Source organism: Sarcophilus harrisii, chromosome 4 (genome assembly GCF_902635505.1).
Source record: "Sarcophilus harrisii chromosome 4, mSarHar1.11, whole genome shotgun sequence".
NCBI lineage: Eukaryota > Metazoa > Chordata > Mammalia > Dasyuromorphia > Dasyuridae > Sarcophilus > Sarcophilus harrisii.
The window spans coordinates 149,062,483-149,082,136 of record NC_045429.1 but is presented as its reverse complement, the minus strand read 5'-3'; the positions used below and the strand labels follow the sequence as shown (position 1 = coordinate 149,082,136).

Sequence of the window (19,654 nt, the reverse complement as noted above, 5' to 3'; positions counted from 1 at the left end):
TTAGTAATAATTTTTGAAAATATCTCCATCTTGAAAATCATAATGAAATAAATTTCAGTGCTCAGTGATTTATTTTTTTTTTAGAAATATATAATGTATAAAATAATATTTCCAGTTAGCCTATAAATTTGGGATATCTTTTCTTGTAGAGGGCTGAAACTCTTAAGACAATGCACTGAAGTCAGGACAGCCGAGCACTTGAGGCTATCAATTGGACAATACTCTAGGGACATATGCTTGGAAAATGGCTCTTCCCATTATCCTGTGCAGGCTCGATAATTGGTGTATACAGAGAATTGTAGGAGGGACTAGGGGGTGGAGTAAGACTAGCCAGGATCACTTTTGCGGTGGACAAGGAAGAAGGCAGTTGCGGAGATCCTACTTCCATCCATCCCTTCACTTCTACCCCTGAAGACCAAGAAGAAAGACTAAGGACTTTTGCTTATCCTGATTTTGGCTGATTCTAAGGTATCCTGGGTGCTAGTGCGGTCATCACATTTTCTTAATGGGATGTCCTAAATATTCTGATGATGATGATGGTGATGACTTAGTAAGCAACAATTAACCACCTATTATGTGCCAATCAATATGGTAAGCATTGAGGATATTAAATTATTAAAAAGACACATAAGAAATAATTAATAGAAGGAAGGTACTAAAATTAAAAAGTCTAATTGGGCTTGAAATTAGTAGGCCAGAATGTCAATCCTAGTGTAGTTACTATAGAGTTAAAATGGTAGAATGAGTAGACTGCTGGTCTTTGAAGCAAGCTGACCCAGCTTCAGATCTCTCCTATAACACTTATTTTCTATATGGCTCTAGATAAGTTACTTTATTATCTCTGAACATTAGTCTGTAAAATGAGGATAGGAATAACCTTGCTTCCCCAGTCTACTGTGAAGATCAAATTAAATAACACAATTAAAATGTTTTATAAATCTTAATTTCTGATTAGCTCTATTACCTTGAGGATAGCTAGTTGACAGAGTGACAGAGTGGATGGAGCATTAGGCTCCATTCAGGAGGACCTGAGTTCGAATATAGCTTCTGACATTACTAGCTTACTACCTGTCTAATGGGCATGTCTCTCAATCTCCGTTTGTCTTAATTTCCTCATATTTAAAATGGGCAGAATAATAGGTCCTGCCTCTCAGGGTTGTTGTGTGCATTAAATGAGATATTTTTTGAAGTGTTTAGCACAGTATCTGGAACATAATAGATGCTATATAAATGAAAGCTACCATTACTACTATTGTTGTTGCTGCTGTTGCTTATTTCTCTTCTTCTTTCTCTTCTACTTCCACCTCCTCCTCTTTTTCCTCCTACATAAAATCACTTCTCTGTATAGTGAATTACCTTGACTGAATGACCTTTATGGTCCCTTCTCACTTTCAGATTTCTTGATTATATGATGAATGAATGACAAGGAATTTAATAAATTCTCATAGACAGGGTGTTAAATTCTCATAGACAGAGTGTTAAGCACTGAAGCTACAAATACCACAAAGTAAGATACTTCCTGCTCATAAAGAGCCTATAGACTAATAGGAAAAGAAAAATCATATACGGATATGCTGAGGAGAGCTGTTTGTTGTTGTTATTGTTTGGTTGAGAAAGTCATAGGGATGGTAGTATTGTGGGGAAATTGACATTTGTGTTCAGGAATATGGTATTGATTTAATTACTTTGTGATAGAATTAGAAAGTAGAGGTGGGAGATAGTTCTGTGGATAATTTAAAAAATAGTAATATATATAATATTAATGTTTGATCATGTTTCACCTAAAAAATATATTATATATATGTATATGTGTGTGTGAATATATATATATAGATATATGGCTATATGGATATATGCTTGAACCTTATAGTACCCAATTCAGTAGACAGCCAACATGAGGTTTTAAAAAAATGTTTAATATTTTAAAAAGAGATTTTAAAATGTTCTTTAAATATTCTAACTTACAGTATTATTTGTTTTGCTAGGGCAATTGGGGCTAAGTGACTTGCCCAGGGTCACACAACTAGGAAGTATTAAGTGTCTGAGACCAAATTTGAACTTAGGTCCTGTTTACTGTGCTACCTAGCTGCCCCCTGTCTCTCTCCCCCCCTTCCCCCCCGTATTGTTTTTTAAAACAAAAATCAATTCACCTATACCCTTGATGTTAAGATCACCTTTTCGTCCTGATTTTCATTTTGTTAAACTTTTAAAAAACATTTTAAGAAAAGTTTGGTGATGAATTAAGACTACACTTGATTGTTTTCAAAATTGTTACAGAAGGACTCTCTTCAGATGATGTAAAAACTGTCTTAGAGAAGGTTTTATCAGAATGGAAAGATGTGACATGGAATTTGGAAGATGTTTCAAGAAAAATTCAACTTCAAGATGATATAAATGGATACTTTAAAGATTTGGATGAGCTTGAAAAAGCTGTCAAGGAAAAGGAGGAATGGGTGAAAAACTTTTCCATTTCTGATACTACTCAGCAGTTTGGTCCAGGTTTGAAGGATTCATGCCAGGTGGGTAATTAAGCTTCTTGTCTCATAGATGTGTTCTTCAGTCCAAATTTTTACTGAATTTATAATTAATACTGGTACAAGTAATATTTTTGTGTGTAAGTTCTTTTATCTCTTTTTTCCATTATATGTCTATGTTTCCATTCTATAGTGGGAACTAACCCATCTGCTTAGTCTTGGCCCTCAAATTGAAATCATGAGTTCCAGCTGTATGGATCTTATGTCTCGACCTTCTGCTCCAAGTTTCATTCAGAAGAGTCTGGAGAGTTTTATAGATCGCTACAAATCTCTGCAACAGAATTTGGAGGAATATCAGCAACATTTGGAGAAAGGTGAATTATTTCATATTCTGTCCTTTTTCATTTTTTTTATCTATAATGTCCTTTCATGGTTTAACAGTCTTTGGGTTTTTGATTTTGCTCTTTTTATTGATCATAGTTTGGGCTTCCCTTCCATGTATAATATGTCATATTTCCAGGAAAGCTTCCTCTTTTCCAGTCCCCTCAAAGTATGTTTCTTTGTGCTAATCAATGCTGTTGATTTTACTATTATTCTTTGATTTAGGAATTGGGGTAATTCACATAATTCTATGTGAAAATGAAGTTTTGATAATAGTTTATTAGGAATTCAAAAATCTTTTATCTTTGTTGACAAAGGATCTTGGACTTGATTACATTACCCAAATAATTGCTAGTCAATTTAAGTTTAAGGGAATTTTGACCATTTGGTATCTTACACTTGTCTTTATATCTATATCTATATCTATATCTATATATTTATGTTTATATATAGATATAGATAGATAGATATAGATGGAATTTTATTTTTTTTTTTTTACTAGTGATACTTTTTTGTGTATAAACATTGATCCTTTTTTAGTTTCTTAAAACTTTCAATTTGTATCTCAACAATCAGCATCTAAACTTTGGGTTTAGAGGCATCTTATTGCTCCTACTGTTTGGTTGAAATGCAAACTTGAGGTTTGACTTGGGACTAGATCTTATTTATTTCTCCTTTCAAAAAAGCAACAAGCCATCAACTCCTATGCAGGTATGTCAGGAAGCAAACACAACTCAGAAAATAGGTTAAGTTTTATTTATTTCGAGAGCAAATGCAAAGGCTTGTACCCAAGCCCTTAAATAGTGAAGATATTTTTTTCTTTCCTCAGTCAGTAAACAGTTATTAAGTATCTGTTGTGTGCTACGCACTGCTAGAGATACAAAGAAAAACAAAAATCAGTCTCTACTATCAAGGAGCTCTTAGTCCAAAGAGAGTTGTCAAACATGCCACATGCTAGATAAATTGTAGAAAATGAGCAGAAGGTAAACATTAGAATTGGGGAATATTGGAAAAGGTTTCTTTTAGAAGGTGGTATTTAGTTGGAACTTCAAGAAGGCCAGGGAAACTGGGAGGCAGAAATGACTCATCTATTAAGACCCACAACCCAAAAGAACCTATATATTCCTTCCATACTTCGTTTGGTGTTAAAATTGCTCTAGCACAGAAAACTAAGTTGTATCCTCTTGTTTCTCTAATTCTGTTGTTCTATCTCTTAACTCCTTCCCTCTCTCTAACCTCTCCTCCCTCCCCACCTTTCTCTCTCTCTCTCTTCTCCCTCTCTCCCTCCCTTCCTTTTTCTCTTTCCCTCCCTCTTTCTCCATTTTCCTTCCTTCCCCCATCTCTGTGTCTGTCTCTCTCCTTTAAAAGATTAATTTCAGTTCTGAATTCTTTCCCTCCTTTCCACTCTTGACAGCCATTAAGAAGGCAAGAAATACAAATCTGTGATATATATGAAGTCGTACAAAACATATTTCCACATTAACTTACAAAAAAGCAAGAAAAATAAAGTGAAAGAAAATATATTTTAAATTGCACTCAGAGTTCATCAGATCTCTCTGTGAAGGTACATAGCATTTTTCTTCAAGAATCCTTTATAATTGGCATAGATTGTTGTATAGATTAAGTTAGCTAAAGTCCTTTGTAGTCAATTATTGATACGGTATTCCTTTATAATATTGTTTTAGTTCTGCTCACTTCATTTTGCATCAGTTCACATAAGTTTTACCAGGTTTTTCTAAAACCCCGTACTTGTTATTTTTCACAGCTTAATAATATTCCATCACAATCATATGCTAAAACTTCAATTATTTCTCAGTGGATAGGAATCTCTCCTTATTTTCTGATTCCTTGCCACCATAAAAAGAGCTATTACAAGTAATTTCCCCTTTTTCTTTTATCTGTTTGGGATGCAGATCTGGTAGAGCAGTTGCTTGGATCAAAGGGCATGCATAGTTTTTTTTTAACCTTTTGTTCCAAATTGTTCTTCAGGATAGTTCACACCTCTACCAGGAGTACATTAGTATACCTATTTCTTCACATTTCCTCCAACATAAGTCATTTTGCTTTTCCACTGTATTAGCAAATCTGATAGGCATCTCATAGTTATTTTAATATTACTATAATTAATTATATATTAAAAATATAATCACTAATTATTAGGGGTTTAGAGCTCTAGAATTCTATAGCCTAGCTTTTTAAGGTCAAGTCCAAAGTGTAGTCTAGAAAATCTGGGCACTCTGAATCAATCAGCTATGCTTAATGTAGGATAATTAGCTAGGAAATAATTAGAACTGCAGTGATCCAAGACAATTCCAATAGACTTGAGATGAAATATGTCATTTGCATCCAAAGAGAAAACTACTGGAGACTGAATGTCGATCAAAGCATAGTGTTTTCACCTCTTTTTTTGTTTATTTGCTTTTTCTTTTCCCTTTCAGTCTGAGTTTTCTTGCACAACATGACAAACATGGAAATATGTTTAAAAGTATTGTATATGTATAATTTGTATCAAATTACTTACTATCTTGGGGAAGGATTTAGATAAAGGAGAGAGGGAGAAAAAAATTGTAACACAAAATCTTATAAAAATGAATGTTGAAAACTGCCTTCATACATATATTTGGAAAAATAAAGTACAATTGAGAAAAAAAAAAAAGGAAAGAATTAGAATAAACCCAGACACTTTAAAGGAGATATAGTCCTTGTCAGAACAAAGACCTCAACTTTAAGATGAAATATATTTTTACAAAGAAAATCCCACACTTTAAGGCAGTTTCTCCCCCAACTTTGTGTTATTCCTTTTATACCAAAAATCTCACAAAAAATACAGTGGGGAAAGGAGTCTTATTCTTGGTTTGTATTTTACTCAGATATATTCAGTTTATTCTAAAGTTTTAACACAAAAACATTGAACACATAATGAAGCAGTACATAAAATTATAAATAGCTATTGTACTTCATTTATGATCATACTCTTTGAAATGGAAGGAACTTTCAAAGTCATGTAGTCCAATACCTGAAAAATGAGGAAACTTAGACCACATACAGGTAGCAAATGTCAGAGCCAAGGTATTAACTCTGGTTCCAGACTAATATGCTTTTAAATGGAGCATATATAATCATTTTCAAATTTTAAGGGGGAAATATGAAGCATGAGCAAATATTGTACCCTCCCTGGAACTGCCTAACTAGGGCAGGGAAAAGTTGTAAGGCCATCAGTCTGAGCCCTGGTGGTATGTTTAAGAAGGGTATAAGCTGCCTTTTGTTGTTGTTTTTTTATACCCCTTCCAGTCATTTTCTTCAATAGGAGGAAGGTACTAGAATTAAGGGGATTGGGGCAATTAGATGGTGTAGTAGATAAAACACAGCACCTGAAGTTAGCAAGATCTGTGTTCAAAATAAGGCCTCAGACCCACTAGATATGTCCTCTTGGACTGATCTTTAAAATGCAAATAATAGCTCTTGCTTCCAAGAGTTGTTTTGGACATAAATTGAGTTAATATTTATAGACCACTTAGTAGTTTCTGGCGCATAAAAGGCTTTATATAAATGGTGTTATTATTTATTATTAATCTATTGATTGTTTGGAGCTGTACAATCGAGCCCTTGTTAATCCTGGTGGGATCTTGAGGAATCTACTGGTGAGGAAGGAATCTCCATGAGGTCTCGTCCTCAGGTTATGTCTTTTTACTCCCCGTATGTTGGGACATCTAATTGTTGGTATTAGGGCACACTTCTCTCACAGTTGCCTTCCTGTGGAAGAATATTTGCCATTTTCCCATGTGGTTTTATCCTCTAACAAGAGTAGTAGAAAGAAGACTGAGATTGGTCATGGGTGTGTGTGTGTGTGTGTGTGTGTGTGTGTGTGTTTAGGAAAAGGAAAGTCTGAAACCCATTCTCACATACTCTGCTGTACATGCATACTCTGCTGTACATGGCTATACAGTTTGCTAATGACATGTTACTTGTCTGTTGCTTCCAGCCATTATAGTCAAGTTTACTGTACTTAATCTCCTTTTTCTTGGGTTTCCTATGAATTTTGTTTTCATTGAAAAAAAATTGGATATATTTATATTTGAGGGATACTAAAAATATTCAATATTGTTTCTTTAAGACTTCATCAATTAATGTTGGCTTTTAGAGGGTTACCTATGTAAAAGAGTTTAAACATCCATTGAAGTATGCAAATTGTAGAAAAATATCCTTGAAGGAGAATGTGCTTTTCCTAATTGTTTCTAATATAAACATGCAGGTGTCTCATAAGCTTTCACCAGTTCTTGCAGGTCTTGATTTGGCCTGTGTATTAGTATTGCAGTGCTAGTTTTTTTTTTTTTTTTAATGTAGTTTATTTGCAGTGATGATGGATCTGTGATGAAGTGAATGGTTCTGTTTGTGTTTGGCAAATGGATTATATTTCCTATTTTAGGGACAAGGTTTTGTAGTTGTAGGTCAGATCTCTTTCTTCAGTGAACTTAAATGGCCAAGCATGAGAAGTGATGGGCAGACAGCTCTTAGTTCTTAGCTGACTCTTGCAAAGTAAACTTTGGTACCTGTTATGGACAAGTGGGCAAGGGTCAGTCTTTAGTTTCTTAACCTATAGTTCCTATTGGCTGCCTCTTATGTTTTAAAAGAAAGTTCCTTTGCACTCAAATTGTTGGTTCATTAAAAAAAAAAAAATCATTATACATCATTCCCCATATATCTTAGAATTGACTTGTAGTCACCAGGAATAAGGAATTTGAGAATGGTTCATGTTACTTTGTAGGTGATATTTTGTCTACATGACTGAGATCAATTACAATTTTAGTGGATATTTATGCTTCTTTTTTTTGTGTTTTAAAAGTTGTAGCTTTATTATAAGAGAAAGGGAAGAGAAAAGGGAAGTCTTAAGTTAAAGGAAAAAAAGTTTAGGCAAGTTCATCATTATTGAGATCTCAGTATTGGGTACCTGAAATTATGTTAGACTTAAAGCAATATGCATAATTCAAACTTACACACTGTGCTTGTATTAATTAAATTGTTCACATAGGTAGTGAATATCTGCCTAGTCACAACTAGGCACAACACTAAATGAATGAAATGTGTGAAAGAATACTAACTTTATAATATGTATTTAAATTAAGTTTTTCTAAAATACACAGATCAGAAGAGCCAACCTGGAGATGACTACTTACAGACATTGAAGACAGTGAAGGATGTATTAAATGAATCAGAAAATAAGGCTCACATTTCTCTCAATACTTTAAATGACCTTTCAGAAGTTGAAAAAGCTCTACAGGAGAAAATGGTAAGACTTCTTAGATCTTTAAAACCTGAATCCATTTTTAGTATCTTAAATTATGAAATAATTTGAAATATATTTTTAATGCTTTGTTTTTTTCTCTTGATCTTTGGGTCTTTGTGTTTTGTAGTTATTTACTGAAGGATAGGACCTTAGTCACAAATAGAAGTATAATTTATATATTTTTTATAGTCAACATTTGTTTTTTGTTACTAATATTTATTTTTTTTCAAACTATTAGCACTCTTTTCAGAATTGTCTTTCAAAAAAGGAACTCATTAAGTGTAATGGAAAGAATGCCAGAATTAGTATTAACATAGATCTAGGTTTGAGCTCTGTCATCATTGTCACTACTAGTTTTGTGAACATGGGCCATCACGTAACCCCTCTTATACTTTAGTTAACTCATATGTAAGTTAGGAACAATATTTCTTGTAGTGTTTTCTTTGTAAAATTGTTGAGGCTCAAATGCCCACAACCAATAATGAGTGTTTAAATTGTTAAATTAATATTAGACTTTATATAAATATCACCAGGCTTAGTACAGTTTAAGCTGTATTTCAGAAGTATAAATTTTATGCAGACTTACAGAAAAGATTGCAAAGTTTAATGATGGGATTTCATTTATATTTATTTTGTTTTGTGAATTTTAAAATTTTAACTTAATTTTCTAAGTGACATTCAGACTGATGGTTCAAAGGAGGAGGTCCTCTTGCTTGGCTACCTTGGTCAACTGATCTATCTCCATTAGATTTTTTTTCTTTTCAGTTCATTTCGAAACTATTATGTATGCCTGAGAACTTTGTTGTTTGGATGAATTTAATGCTATAATCAATTACAAATAGAATCCTTTAAATTTAAAGGATTTAAATTTTAAAATCCTTTAATCCTTAAATTAATTAATTAAAATTAATTAAATTATTATTATTATTTTTACAAAATTCAGAAATTTACTATGGTAGTATGTATGTGTGTCTGTGTCTTTGTGTGAGTGTAAAGACACAACACAAGATAGCTGTGTGATCTTGGGTAAGTAACTTAACATTTGCCTACATAAAACTGGAAGCGACATTTCATTCCAGTTTCTTTGCCAAGAAAACATGGACAATAGGTCCACAAGATTACAAAGAGTCAGGCACAACTGAACAATAACAGGACCAATAAACAATACAGAAAAAGGTGGAAGTTATATTGAATTTTAATTTAAAATTTCAACTGTTTAAAATAGTCTTTCAATTATTTTTAAAGATCAGTTTGTAATAGTTTTGCTTCTCAAGTTTCTACAGCTTAAAAGCACACAGACTTTTAGGTTACTCTCTGTTTCTTTTCCCTTATATAGCCTGCTGTTGCAGTGGTCATTTTATATTTTATTTGTTTAATGCATCATATTGCACTGACTTTTTGCTCCATTTTTGTTTCCAGATAACACCACTCAGTTGCAACTGCTCTAAGGTTGCCAGTGATCTTTAAATTTTTTTCACTCTGGGGGCTTTTTCTTTATTCTAAATTTGTCTTCCTGGTAACTTTTTTTTTTTTTTTTTATAGCTTTTTATTTACAAGATATATGCATGGGTAATTTTTCAGCATTGACAGTTGCAAATCCTTTTGTTCCAACTTTTGCCTTCCTTCCCCCCACCTTTTCCCCCAGATGGCAGGTTGACCAATATATGTTAAATATGTTAAAGTATAAGTTAAATACAATATATGTATACATGTCCAAACAGTTAATTTGCTGTATAAAGTAGGACTTTAAAATAGTGTACAATTAGACTATGAAGGAATTCAAAAATGCAGGCGGACAGAAATAGAGGAATTGGGAATTCTATGAAGTGGTTCATACTCATCTCCCAGAGTTCTTTCGCTGGGTGTAGCTAGTTCAATTCATTACTGCTCTATTGGAACTGATTTGGTTCGTCTTCATTGTTGAAGAGGGCCACGTCCATCAGAATTGATCATCATGTAGTATTGTTGTTGAAGTATATTATGATCTCCTGGTCCTGCTCATTTCACTCAGCCTCAGTTCATGTAAGTCTCTACAGGCCTTTCTGAAATCATCTTGTTGTTCATTTCTTACTGAACAATTATATTGCATAATATTCATATACCACAATTTATTGAGTCATTCTCCAATTGATGGGCATCCACTCAGTTTACAGTTTCTAGCCACTACAATCAGGGCTACCACAAACATTTTTGTACATGTGGATCCCTTTCCCTTCTTTAAGATCTCTTTGGGGTATAAGCCCAGTAGTAACACTGCTGGGTCAAAGGGTATACACAATTTGATAGCTTTTTGAGCATAGTTCCAAATTGCTCTCCAGAATGGCTGGATGCATTCACTATTCCACCAACAATGTATCAGTGTCTTCCTGGTAACTTTGGATACCATCGACCATTCCCTTTTGCCCAAGATAATTTTTCCTCCTTGATATCCATAGAATAGTGACTTAGAACTGAAAGGGACCTGGGGCAGCTTGGTGGTGCAGTGGATAGAGCACCAGCCCTGAAATCAGCAGAACCTGATCAAATCTGGCCTCAAACACTTAATACTTCCTGGCTGTGTGTCCCTGGGCAAGTCACTTAATGCCAATTGCCTCAGGGGAAAAAAAAACTGAAAGGGACCCTAGAAGTTATCTATTTCAGCCTTTTATATTATAAATGAATAACGTCAAGACCTGAAGCAATTTTTTAAAGTCATAGAGATGCTTAATTGGAAAAACTGGCATTTGAATCCTGGACTTTTGATTTAAAAATGTGCCCCCCCCCCCTTTTTTCCAAGGCTTCATTGGCTCTTACTTTGACATTGTTCTTGTTTTAGTCTGCCTTTTCTGAATAATTAACTCCTCTTACCCTTTAAATGTGTTCTTCCTCAAGAATCAACTCAAAGAAAACATAATGAATCATCTTTTTACTAAACCACGATGATAGTTTCATAATCCTTAAAATTGCCCTCTTTTATAAATGAGTTTTCTTTGAATCCTCTTTCTCCCTTACATAGTTAATCTGTTCTTTTATCATAACTTATCCCTTTACTCTTCTCAAATTTCTCTCAACTTTTAGAGCTGCTCTTCTGGTTTAAACCTTCTTCTCTGCTTTCTTGCAATCTTTCAGTGACCTCCTTTTGGTTCTCCTACCTTCCTACTTGCCACTCTTTTTTTTCCACACATCCACTAAATTAATATTCCTGAAACACAGGTTTGATCATATCACTCCTCTTTGTAAAAAATATTTAGTGGTTCCCTCTTGGAGAAAATAAAAACTTAACTTGGTATTTAAAACACTATGCAGCATGTAATACCTCAACAGTGACTCTCCCGCATCTCTTTAATTCATTCCCATATTTATTTTTTCCATCTTATAATCAATAGTTTTCTTTAAGATTCAGCTTTGATGTCCTTTCCTATGCAAAGCCTGTCCCTGTTGATTCCCTTAATTGATTTCCCTATTAAAATTCCTTATCTACATGCTTTCTGCGGAAGTTTCGTAGGGATTGTTATTATTACTTTTTGAGCTTTAGCATCTAACACTGCACTTTGAACACAATATTTTGTTTTAATCATATTTATTTTATTAGTGTGTCATTTTTGGACAAAATATCTATAGAAAATCCCTATTCTTGTTAAATAATAGTACATGTATAAAAACAGAGAGCTACAGATAATCGTAATCTTTTCTTTTTTTCAGACTCTTGAAGAAATATTTGCAAATCAGAAACCTTCACTGGATAAACTTGCAGAAGACACAAAGAATCTAGAGCAATGTGCACCCCATGATATAAAAAATAAATATCAGCAAGAGTTTGAGAATGTTCAAGAAAAGTGGAATGGACTAAAGGCCAGGGTCTCCAAAGACATTCATCTGTTAGAAGAAATTATTCCAAAACTGAAAGTGTTTGAGGTAAATATCAACTTTGTTAGGCATTTAAGCTCAGTCATACTGTAAAATAGCAATTAAAATGTGTAAAGCTTTTACTTTTAAGTTCTTGGCATTAGTTCCTGTCCCCATCTTAATTATGTGCTTAAAACTGGATTCACAACTTGCTTGCAAAATGCATGTCATTTACTCAGCAAAAAGTACTTCTGCTGCTGCTTCTTGTTCTTCTCTTTCTCTTCCTCCTCTCTCCTTCTCTTCCTCCTCTCCTCTCTGCTTCTCCTCCTCTTCTCCCTCCTCTCTTCTCCTTTCTCCTTCTTCCCCTCTTCTCCTCTCTCCTTTTTTCTCCTCCTTCCCCCTTTCTTCTCCTTCCTTCTACTTCCTCTCCCCTACTTTTTCCTCCCTCTTCTCTTCTTTTCTTCTTCCTCTTCTTTTCTTCTCCCTTCATTCTCCTTTCTCCTCTCTCCTCTCTTTTCCTTACTCCTCCTTTGTTTTTTCTCCTCCCTCCTTTCTTCTCCTTCCTCCTCCCTCCTTTCTTTTTTCTCCTTTCTCCTCCCCCCTTTCTCCTCCAGCCTTTCTTCTGCTTTCTTTTCCTTCATCTCTCCTCCTTTTTCCTTCTCCTCTTTCTTCTTTCTTTTTCTTTTTGCCTTCTTGGAAAGATTTTATAGAGGAGGTGAGCTTTGAGATGCACATTAGAGATTTTGAGCAAGAATAGATAGTGGCTGGCTGAGATGAAGGACTGTGTGAAAGAGCTCAAGATCAGCTAAGTAGTGAATAAAGAGAACAGGAAAGAGTTTAGCTTAACTAGAATAAGAGAAATAATAGCTTAGTTGGTGGAGGTTTGCATGGTGTTAGAATGAGAAGTGAGCAATCTATCAGGAAACATTATAAAGTGCCTATATGTGATTGAGGTGGCATTTAAAATGGTCATTGCTTTCTGATGGTTACACTTCTTAAAGTTGAGATCTGGTCAGTTCAAGAAGAGAAATATATGGGGAACTAGATAAATGTAGCTTATCCAGTGGGCACCTTTGACAGTTAAAAAGATGTGATCGTGTGATAGAATATTATTGTTCTGAAAGAAATGATCAGCAGGATGATTTCAGAGAGGCTTGGAGAGACTTATATGAGCTGATGCTAAGTGAAAAGGTCAGAACCAGGAGATCATTGTACACAGCAACAAGAAGATTATATGATGATCAACTCTGATGGACATCATGGCTCTTTTCAACAATGAGATGATTCAGGCTAATTGCAGTGATCTTGTGATGAGAGCCATCTACACCCAGAGAGAGGGCTGTGGGAACTAAGTGTGGATCAAAATACAGCATTTTCACTCTTTTTGTTGTTGTTTGCTTGCATTTTATTTTCTTTCTCTTTTTTTCCTTTTTGATATTATTTTTCTTGTAAAGCAAGATAATTGTATAAATATGTATGACTATATTGGATTTAACATATATTTTTATCATGTTTAACATATTTTGGATTACTTGCCATCATGGGTGGGGAAAAGGGGGAAAATTGGAACACAAGCTTTTGCAAGAGTTAATATTGAAAAATTATCCATGCATATGTTTGGAAAATAAAAAGCTTTAATAAAAAAAGGAAAGATATTCACTTTAGATCAGCACTGTAAATTATGGTTTTAAAGACCACTCTGTACAAATCTCAACTGAATATCCGATAAATCAGCAATATTGAGATTGATCATTGGTTGGTGTGGATGTGCATTGTCTCTAATCTAGTGAATGCAGGAGCCATTCTAAATAAGTAGATAATCATTATAATAAATAACATTTACATAGCACTTACTATGTGCCAGGCAGTGAGCTAAACTTTTAGTTTTACAATTATGATTTAATTTGATTCATTTCATAATGACCCTGGGAGAAAAGTGCTGTTTTCATTCCCATTTTACAGATGGAGAAACAGGCAAATGGAAATTACATGACTTGTTCAAGGTCACATAGCTAATAAATGTTTTAGGCTAGTTATTCCTGACTCTAGGCTCAGAGCTCTTTGTTCATCGCACCAACCTTAGTGCCAGATACTAGTATTATTTCAGCCTTGTAGAATAACCATTGTAAAATGTGATTGGACATTTGGATTCATTCATCATATTGTACATTTATTTATTTAGCATGGAGGGGTATATCATTTGCCTGTTTGACTTTAATAAATGCATATTTTTTTAATGATGTCAGATCATGTAACTGCTTCTGAATGATAAAATCATATCTTTTCATTTTAGGCAGAGACTACATTTTCCTAATGGGATAGTGCTTCTTCTCTCTTGTTTTTTTTTTTTTTTTTACACTTTAAAGGGGTTATTCCTCTTTTATTTTTTGGAACATCTCTAAAATGTTATTGAAAAACATTATCAGTAGAAATCCTCTGTAATTCCACTGCTAAAAATATTCAGTTATGGATTTGACTTATTTACCCTGCACCCTCTTTTCCCAGATTCTTTCAGGTCTAGGTAATTGAATTGTGTAGTACTTTGTAATTTAGATTTGATACTATTGGATAGTATTTAATTCCTTAAATGAAGAAACTTAGCCAAGGATGTTATACCAACATCTAAGCAGGAATTATGTTGAAGAGTCAGTCAGTTTTTAAGACAAAATAAATATATCATTTGTGATTATATCCTTGTTATGTACTAGTTTTCATGCATTTTTTAAAAGTAATGAACATGTTTTATTGAAATCCAAGTATGCCCTAAGTCTTATTTTTAAGTACATTTTAGCGGATCGATGTTGCCACAGCAGAATAGAAAGTTTATTGTTCTTAGCTCTTCTTTGTTAATATGGATGTTTCTTTTCAGCATTTTTGTATTCAATGAATACTCTAAAATAATGTAGAAAAACAATGATCACTTCTACCACCACTTTAAAGGCCCCTAACTGTGGTTTCACTTGTCAGATCCACTAGGGTCCTGGTTTAGCAATTGGCAGCATAAACCAGAATCACAATTTATAAGAATTCCAACAGATGGAGGAGGAGCAAAAGAAATGCCAGGAATTTAACCTCAAATTATTCTAGGGAGGGAGTCAGATCAAAATAAGTACTACTTTATTTGGACTTCTGAATCGTGTTCTCTGTAGATGACAAAACTGGTTTGACAGTATAATATTGGATCCCTCTGCTGAATATTTGAAGAAGTCATTAGAATTCTCTAAGGGACAAAGAGTACCTAACCCTTGAAATCCTTATTGTTATCGTTTATTCTTTTAAGTTCTGAGCTCCAAGGCCTTCTCTATTTTAAAGGATTTCTTTTGTTCAGATTACTATGGGTTTTGATGTGGGTGATGGAGACATAAGACAATAGTAGGTACCAAAAGTTAGGACTTGGTAATGTGAAGAATTCACATGGTCATTCTCTTTGGCCAAAGGTAGATTTGTTTAGGGGAATAGGTTACAGACAAAATGAAGGATACAATAGACAGTAGGAATGGTTCAATATGAAATAGAGTGGGAGAATATATGAAAGACAAGTTCCTGGAAGGACTTAGCACCCTAAAAGAGTTAGTTAAATGTAAGGAGTTGAGTTGTGATAAGTCGAGAAGCGTAGTGGAGTTAGGAGAGATACCATGTGGCATGGGGGAAGGAGAAACACACCACAAGGAAGAGTGCTGTGGCAGGCTGACCCAAAAGAATTTAGCCATCATGGGATGGCCCATAAGTAGATTTCATAGGGAAAATTTAACCTCACGGACAAGACTGGGATTTCTGACAGGGTGTGGCAAGGTGAGACTTCTTGAAATCTTTACAGAGGGTGGGTTTGACATAACTTATATTTCTGACTAGATGACCCCTTCCCTCTTCCACTCCCTACAATTGATGTAGCTAAATTGATCTCTATTAGTGCCTTTTCCCTGCTTGCTTGGGGTATCAATTTAGTTTCTCTCTGTCCAACACACCATTCAGGATCTTATCAGTTTTAGGTACAGCATTTTTTTTTTTTTTTTAAAGACTACACCCATGTATTTTGGTTTAAACATTTATATATATTAAGCCCTTTTCCTTGACCAATCTACTATCCATTATAACAAAGATTAAAAGAAAAGAGAAAAACATGTAGTTGAACAGTCATTCCAGACAGTAATTGTATCTGATGCTATAAGTGGTGTTCCGTCTCCTTAGTACCTTACTTCTGTAAAGATGGGATGGAGGTACATTTTTTTTCCACTTCTTTTAGGCCACATTTGAAGATGATAATTATCTGACCTTTAAAATTTTTGTTTGTTTGGTTGATTCTTTATATTTATATTGCTATAGTCATTTTAGGTAAGGTTTTTTTCTGATTTTTTTTTCCTCCACTTTATATCAGTTAATATAGATTATTTCATACTTCTCTGAACTTTCTGAATTCATTGTTTCTTGTGGCATAGTGATATTCCAGCTTACTTATATTCAACCATGTTCTAAATCATTTCAGAGACATTATTATAATTGACATAAACAAGATCAATGGGGTCTGCTAACTCAAAAAAAGTTTAGAAACTGTTACTTAGGATGAACACTATGTTAAGAATTTTGACAATTTTTTTATTTGATTACTTAGCATGTATCACTGTTACCTCTATAGTAAAAGGCCTTTTTTGAGTTTTTTATTTAAAATTAGATGTGTTTAGTATGTGTGTGTGTGTGTGTGTGTGTGTGTGTGTGTGTGTAATTTCAATTAATCAGCATTTAGTTTCTTTCCTCTTCCTTTGTGGGGTAGGGATTGATTCCTTCATTTTTAAAAGAAAAACAAAATTTCTAGAAATTGTTCATAGAAAAACAGTAAAAAATAATCCATGATGATCACATCCAATAATTATGACCCAGTGTGCAATATTACATTATCATCTATATTAAAACAGAGATGTAGGTAGCATTCTTCATTATTGGTACTCTAGGTTCATGTCTGTTCTGTCAGTTCTTTAGTCATTAAAAGTTTTTGTCTTTGCAATGATGTCATATAGATTATTTTCCTGATCCTATATTTGAAAATATAATGAAATGGTCCTTTTTGTCATTTTTTTTAACACAGTATATTCTTATTACAATCATATCCCATAATGTGTTTATCTAACCTTCAGTTGTTGGGCATTCCTTTAAGTTTCTAGTTTTTCCTCTAATATTAAATCTGAAAGGTAATATCATCCTTGTTTCTCCAACATAAATCGATGAGTTAAAGTCAATTTGGTTCAGAGCACATCTTGATTTAAAACAGCATTTGTAATGACAGTGCTAGACATTAATGACCTAGAAGCAATTAAAATATACAGAAAATAAGACATTGGACTGAAAGTCAGGATGTTTGGAAGTGAAATTTGACTGCAAACATTTATTAGCTTTTTAACCCTAGGTAAATAATAGAATCTTTGTCTGCCTTAGTTTCCTCAGCCATTAAATAGTTATAATAATAGCAACTAACTCCTTGATTGTCATGAGGATCATGAGATAATATTTGTAAATGTTTAGCACAATTGCTGACACATTGCACTCAGTAGGCATTTAAAAAGTCCTTCCTTCTCACATTTCCTTCTTTCTTATATAATTTCTTCTGAACCTATGATTTTATTCATCTTCAGTACCACATTATTCTTTTTTGTGTAGTAATTTAATAGACTTTTTTTTTTGGAGATGACTAAAGTAATTGGCCTAGATATAGTTTATATTTATATGAATATTTTAAAAAATAATTAAGAAAACCTCCATTAACATTTACTTAGTTTTTTTCATGTTTCCTACTCAATTCCTTTGTCTTTGAAGGCTACTAAGATTTGCTTTAATTTTGAATTCCCTTTAAAAGGATTGGCCAACTACATACTAAATATGAGATACTAGGTTTTACTTCTGGATTAAGTAACGGATTTGTTAGAGAGCAGTACAAAGTTTAGAAATACCAGTTCTGTGTGACTCTGGCGGAATAATACTTTATGTTCTTCAGAGTCATAGTCAGCCTGTTGAGGAACATGAGGAAACATGAAAATCTTCATGGTATTATTTCTAGCTATGCCTTAACTGTGATTCAATCTGTGAAACTGAAATCTACCTAGTCAAACCAAAAACAAAGAAAAACTTCACAACTGATAGCATTGTTTTTCTCCCTGTCTGATCACTGAAGGAATATGTTTTACTTGATTATGTTACAAGAAATTTGTTTCCTATTCTTTTTTTTAATGGTGTTGAGGAGTGGGAGAAAAAATACATTAAAATAGATGTGAAATATTGCATCCACTTTCACAAGGTCATTTTATTATGCATTTACTTGTTTTACTTTGTTTACAAGGTACCGCTCATAAAATGATAATAATCTATAATTGTATATACAGGACACTTCAATAATGTTTAAAATATATATGTAATTAATGAGCAGAACTTAAGGAAAATACATTTCCTAACAATGTAAGAACAATATTTTAAAGCATTAGATTTATCCAACAAAATACAAGTTATTTTGTGACAAACTATTTGCCAATGGAAAATTAGAGTCAAAACTGTATGATCACATATCATTGATGGTATAGAAAGAATTTATGGTACTGTGTTAGAGGATGGTTTAATTGCTCCAAAATCTTCCGTGTGTATGTGTGTTTTAATCATGTATGGATTAGGTTGTTAATCATGTATATTTAAATTCCAGGAATATCTTCTAGAGGGGAGTCAGGATAATTATTGTTAAAGATGCTGGGACTTAAAATAACAAAATTTAATTTAAATTAAAATTCCAAATCTTGCATTTTATCTGTTTGACTAACTTTTCTGAGAGAATCTACTCCCATTGGGAGTATCTTAGAGTATTTATTAACTTTAAATTATGATATGTACTTGTTCTCTTCTCTATCAGAATGTAAGCTCCTTGAGAGGAGGGATTGCTTTTGTCTTTGTTCTTGTATCCTAAGTGGCTAGCACAGTGCCTGATATGTTTTATGTATTTGTTGACTGATTTATTAACAAATTGATATTTTCATTTTTGCTAACCTTGGAGTGGGCTTATTCAGTGCCAACAACCAAAAAAAGGTGCCAAGCGGTATTTATTATTATATACATTCATTATTTATTTCATCCCTTGGTGTGGATAATTTGTGGAAAAAAGGTAAAAATATCTTTATAATAATTTGCCTCAAATATCAGCATGAAAAAAATTAACTGCCATTAACCAAGGATGCCATATTTAAAAAAAAAAAAAAGCCTGGGACATTCATAAATTTTATAAGTACATAATAGCTTATATTTTTAATTTAAAGTTTTTAATAATATAACTTTTAATTTTATTAATATATTCAGCTGATAGGATGTAATTTGGGGAACAAAATACATTATTTCTGTTAACTATTTATTTGGACATGAAAAGGTCTTTTTTATGAATGAAGAAAATAATTCTGCTGTGGATAATTTACAAAAGGAATCAGGAATAAATGGAAATAATAGTATTAAAGTTGTCCAAAGTTGATCTGTTCAATAGCAATTGGTCATGAGATGTAGGAGTTTGTTTAACATTGACTGATAACCCCTTTCCTTACTGTGTTTGATTTAGGCTGATTCTAATGTCATTGAGAAGTGGATGGATGGTGTGAAAGACTTTTTAATGAAAGAACAGATCATCCAAGGAGATTCTGAAGGGCTTCAGAGACAGCTTGATCAATGCAATGTG

At 33.3% G+C, this 19,654-nt stretch overlaps 1 protein-coding gene across 9 annotated transcripts in view; it reads left to right on the top strand.

Moving 5' to 3' along the window:
• The window catches only part of UTRN (utrophin), a 639,104-nt gene that overhangs the window by 208,645 nt on the left and 410,805 nt on the right, over window positions 1–19,654 (top strand). For all 9 annotated transcript variants that reach the window (XM_031968408.1, XM_012549382.3, XM_023503255.2 and 6 more), the window contains 5 exons: window positions 2,278–2,519; window positions 2,668–2,848; window positions 7,997–8,142; window positions 11,821–12,033; window positions 19,538–19,651. In XM_031968408.1, coding sequence (XP_031824268.1) covers window positions 2,278–2,519; window positions 2,668–2,848; window positions 7,997–8,142; window positions 11,821–12,033; window positions 19,538–19,651 — 896 coding nt within the window. The remainder of the gene's footprint in view (window positions 1–2,277; window positions 2,520–2,667; window positions 2,849–7,996; window positions 8,143–11,820; window positions 12,034–19,537; window positions 19,652–19,654) is intronic.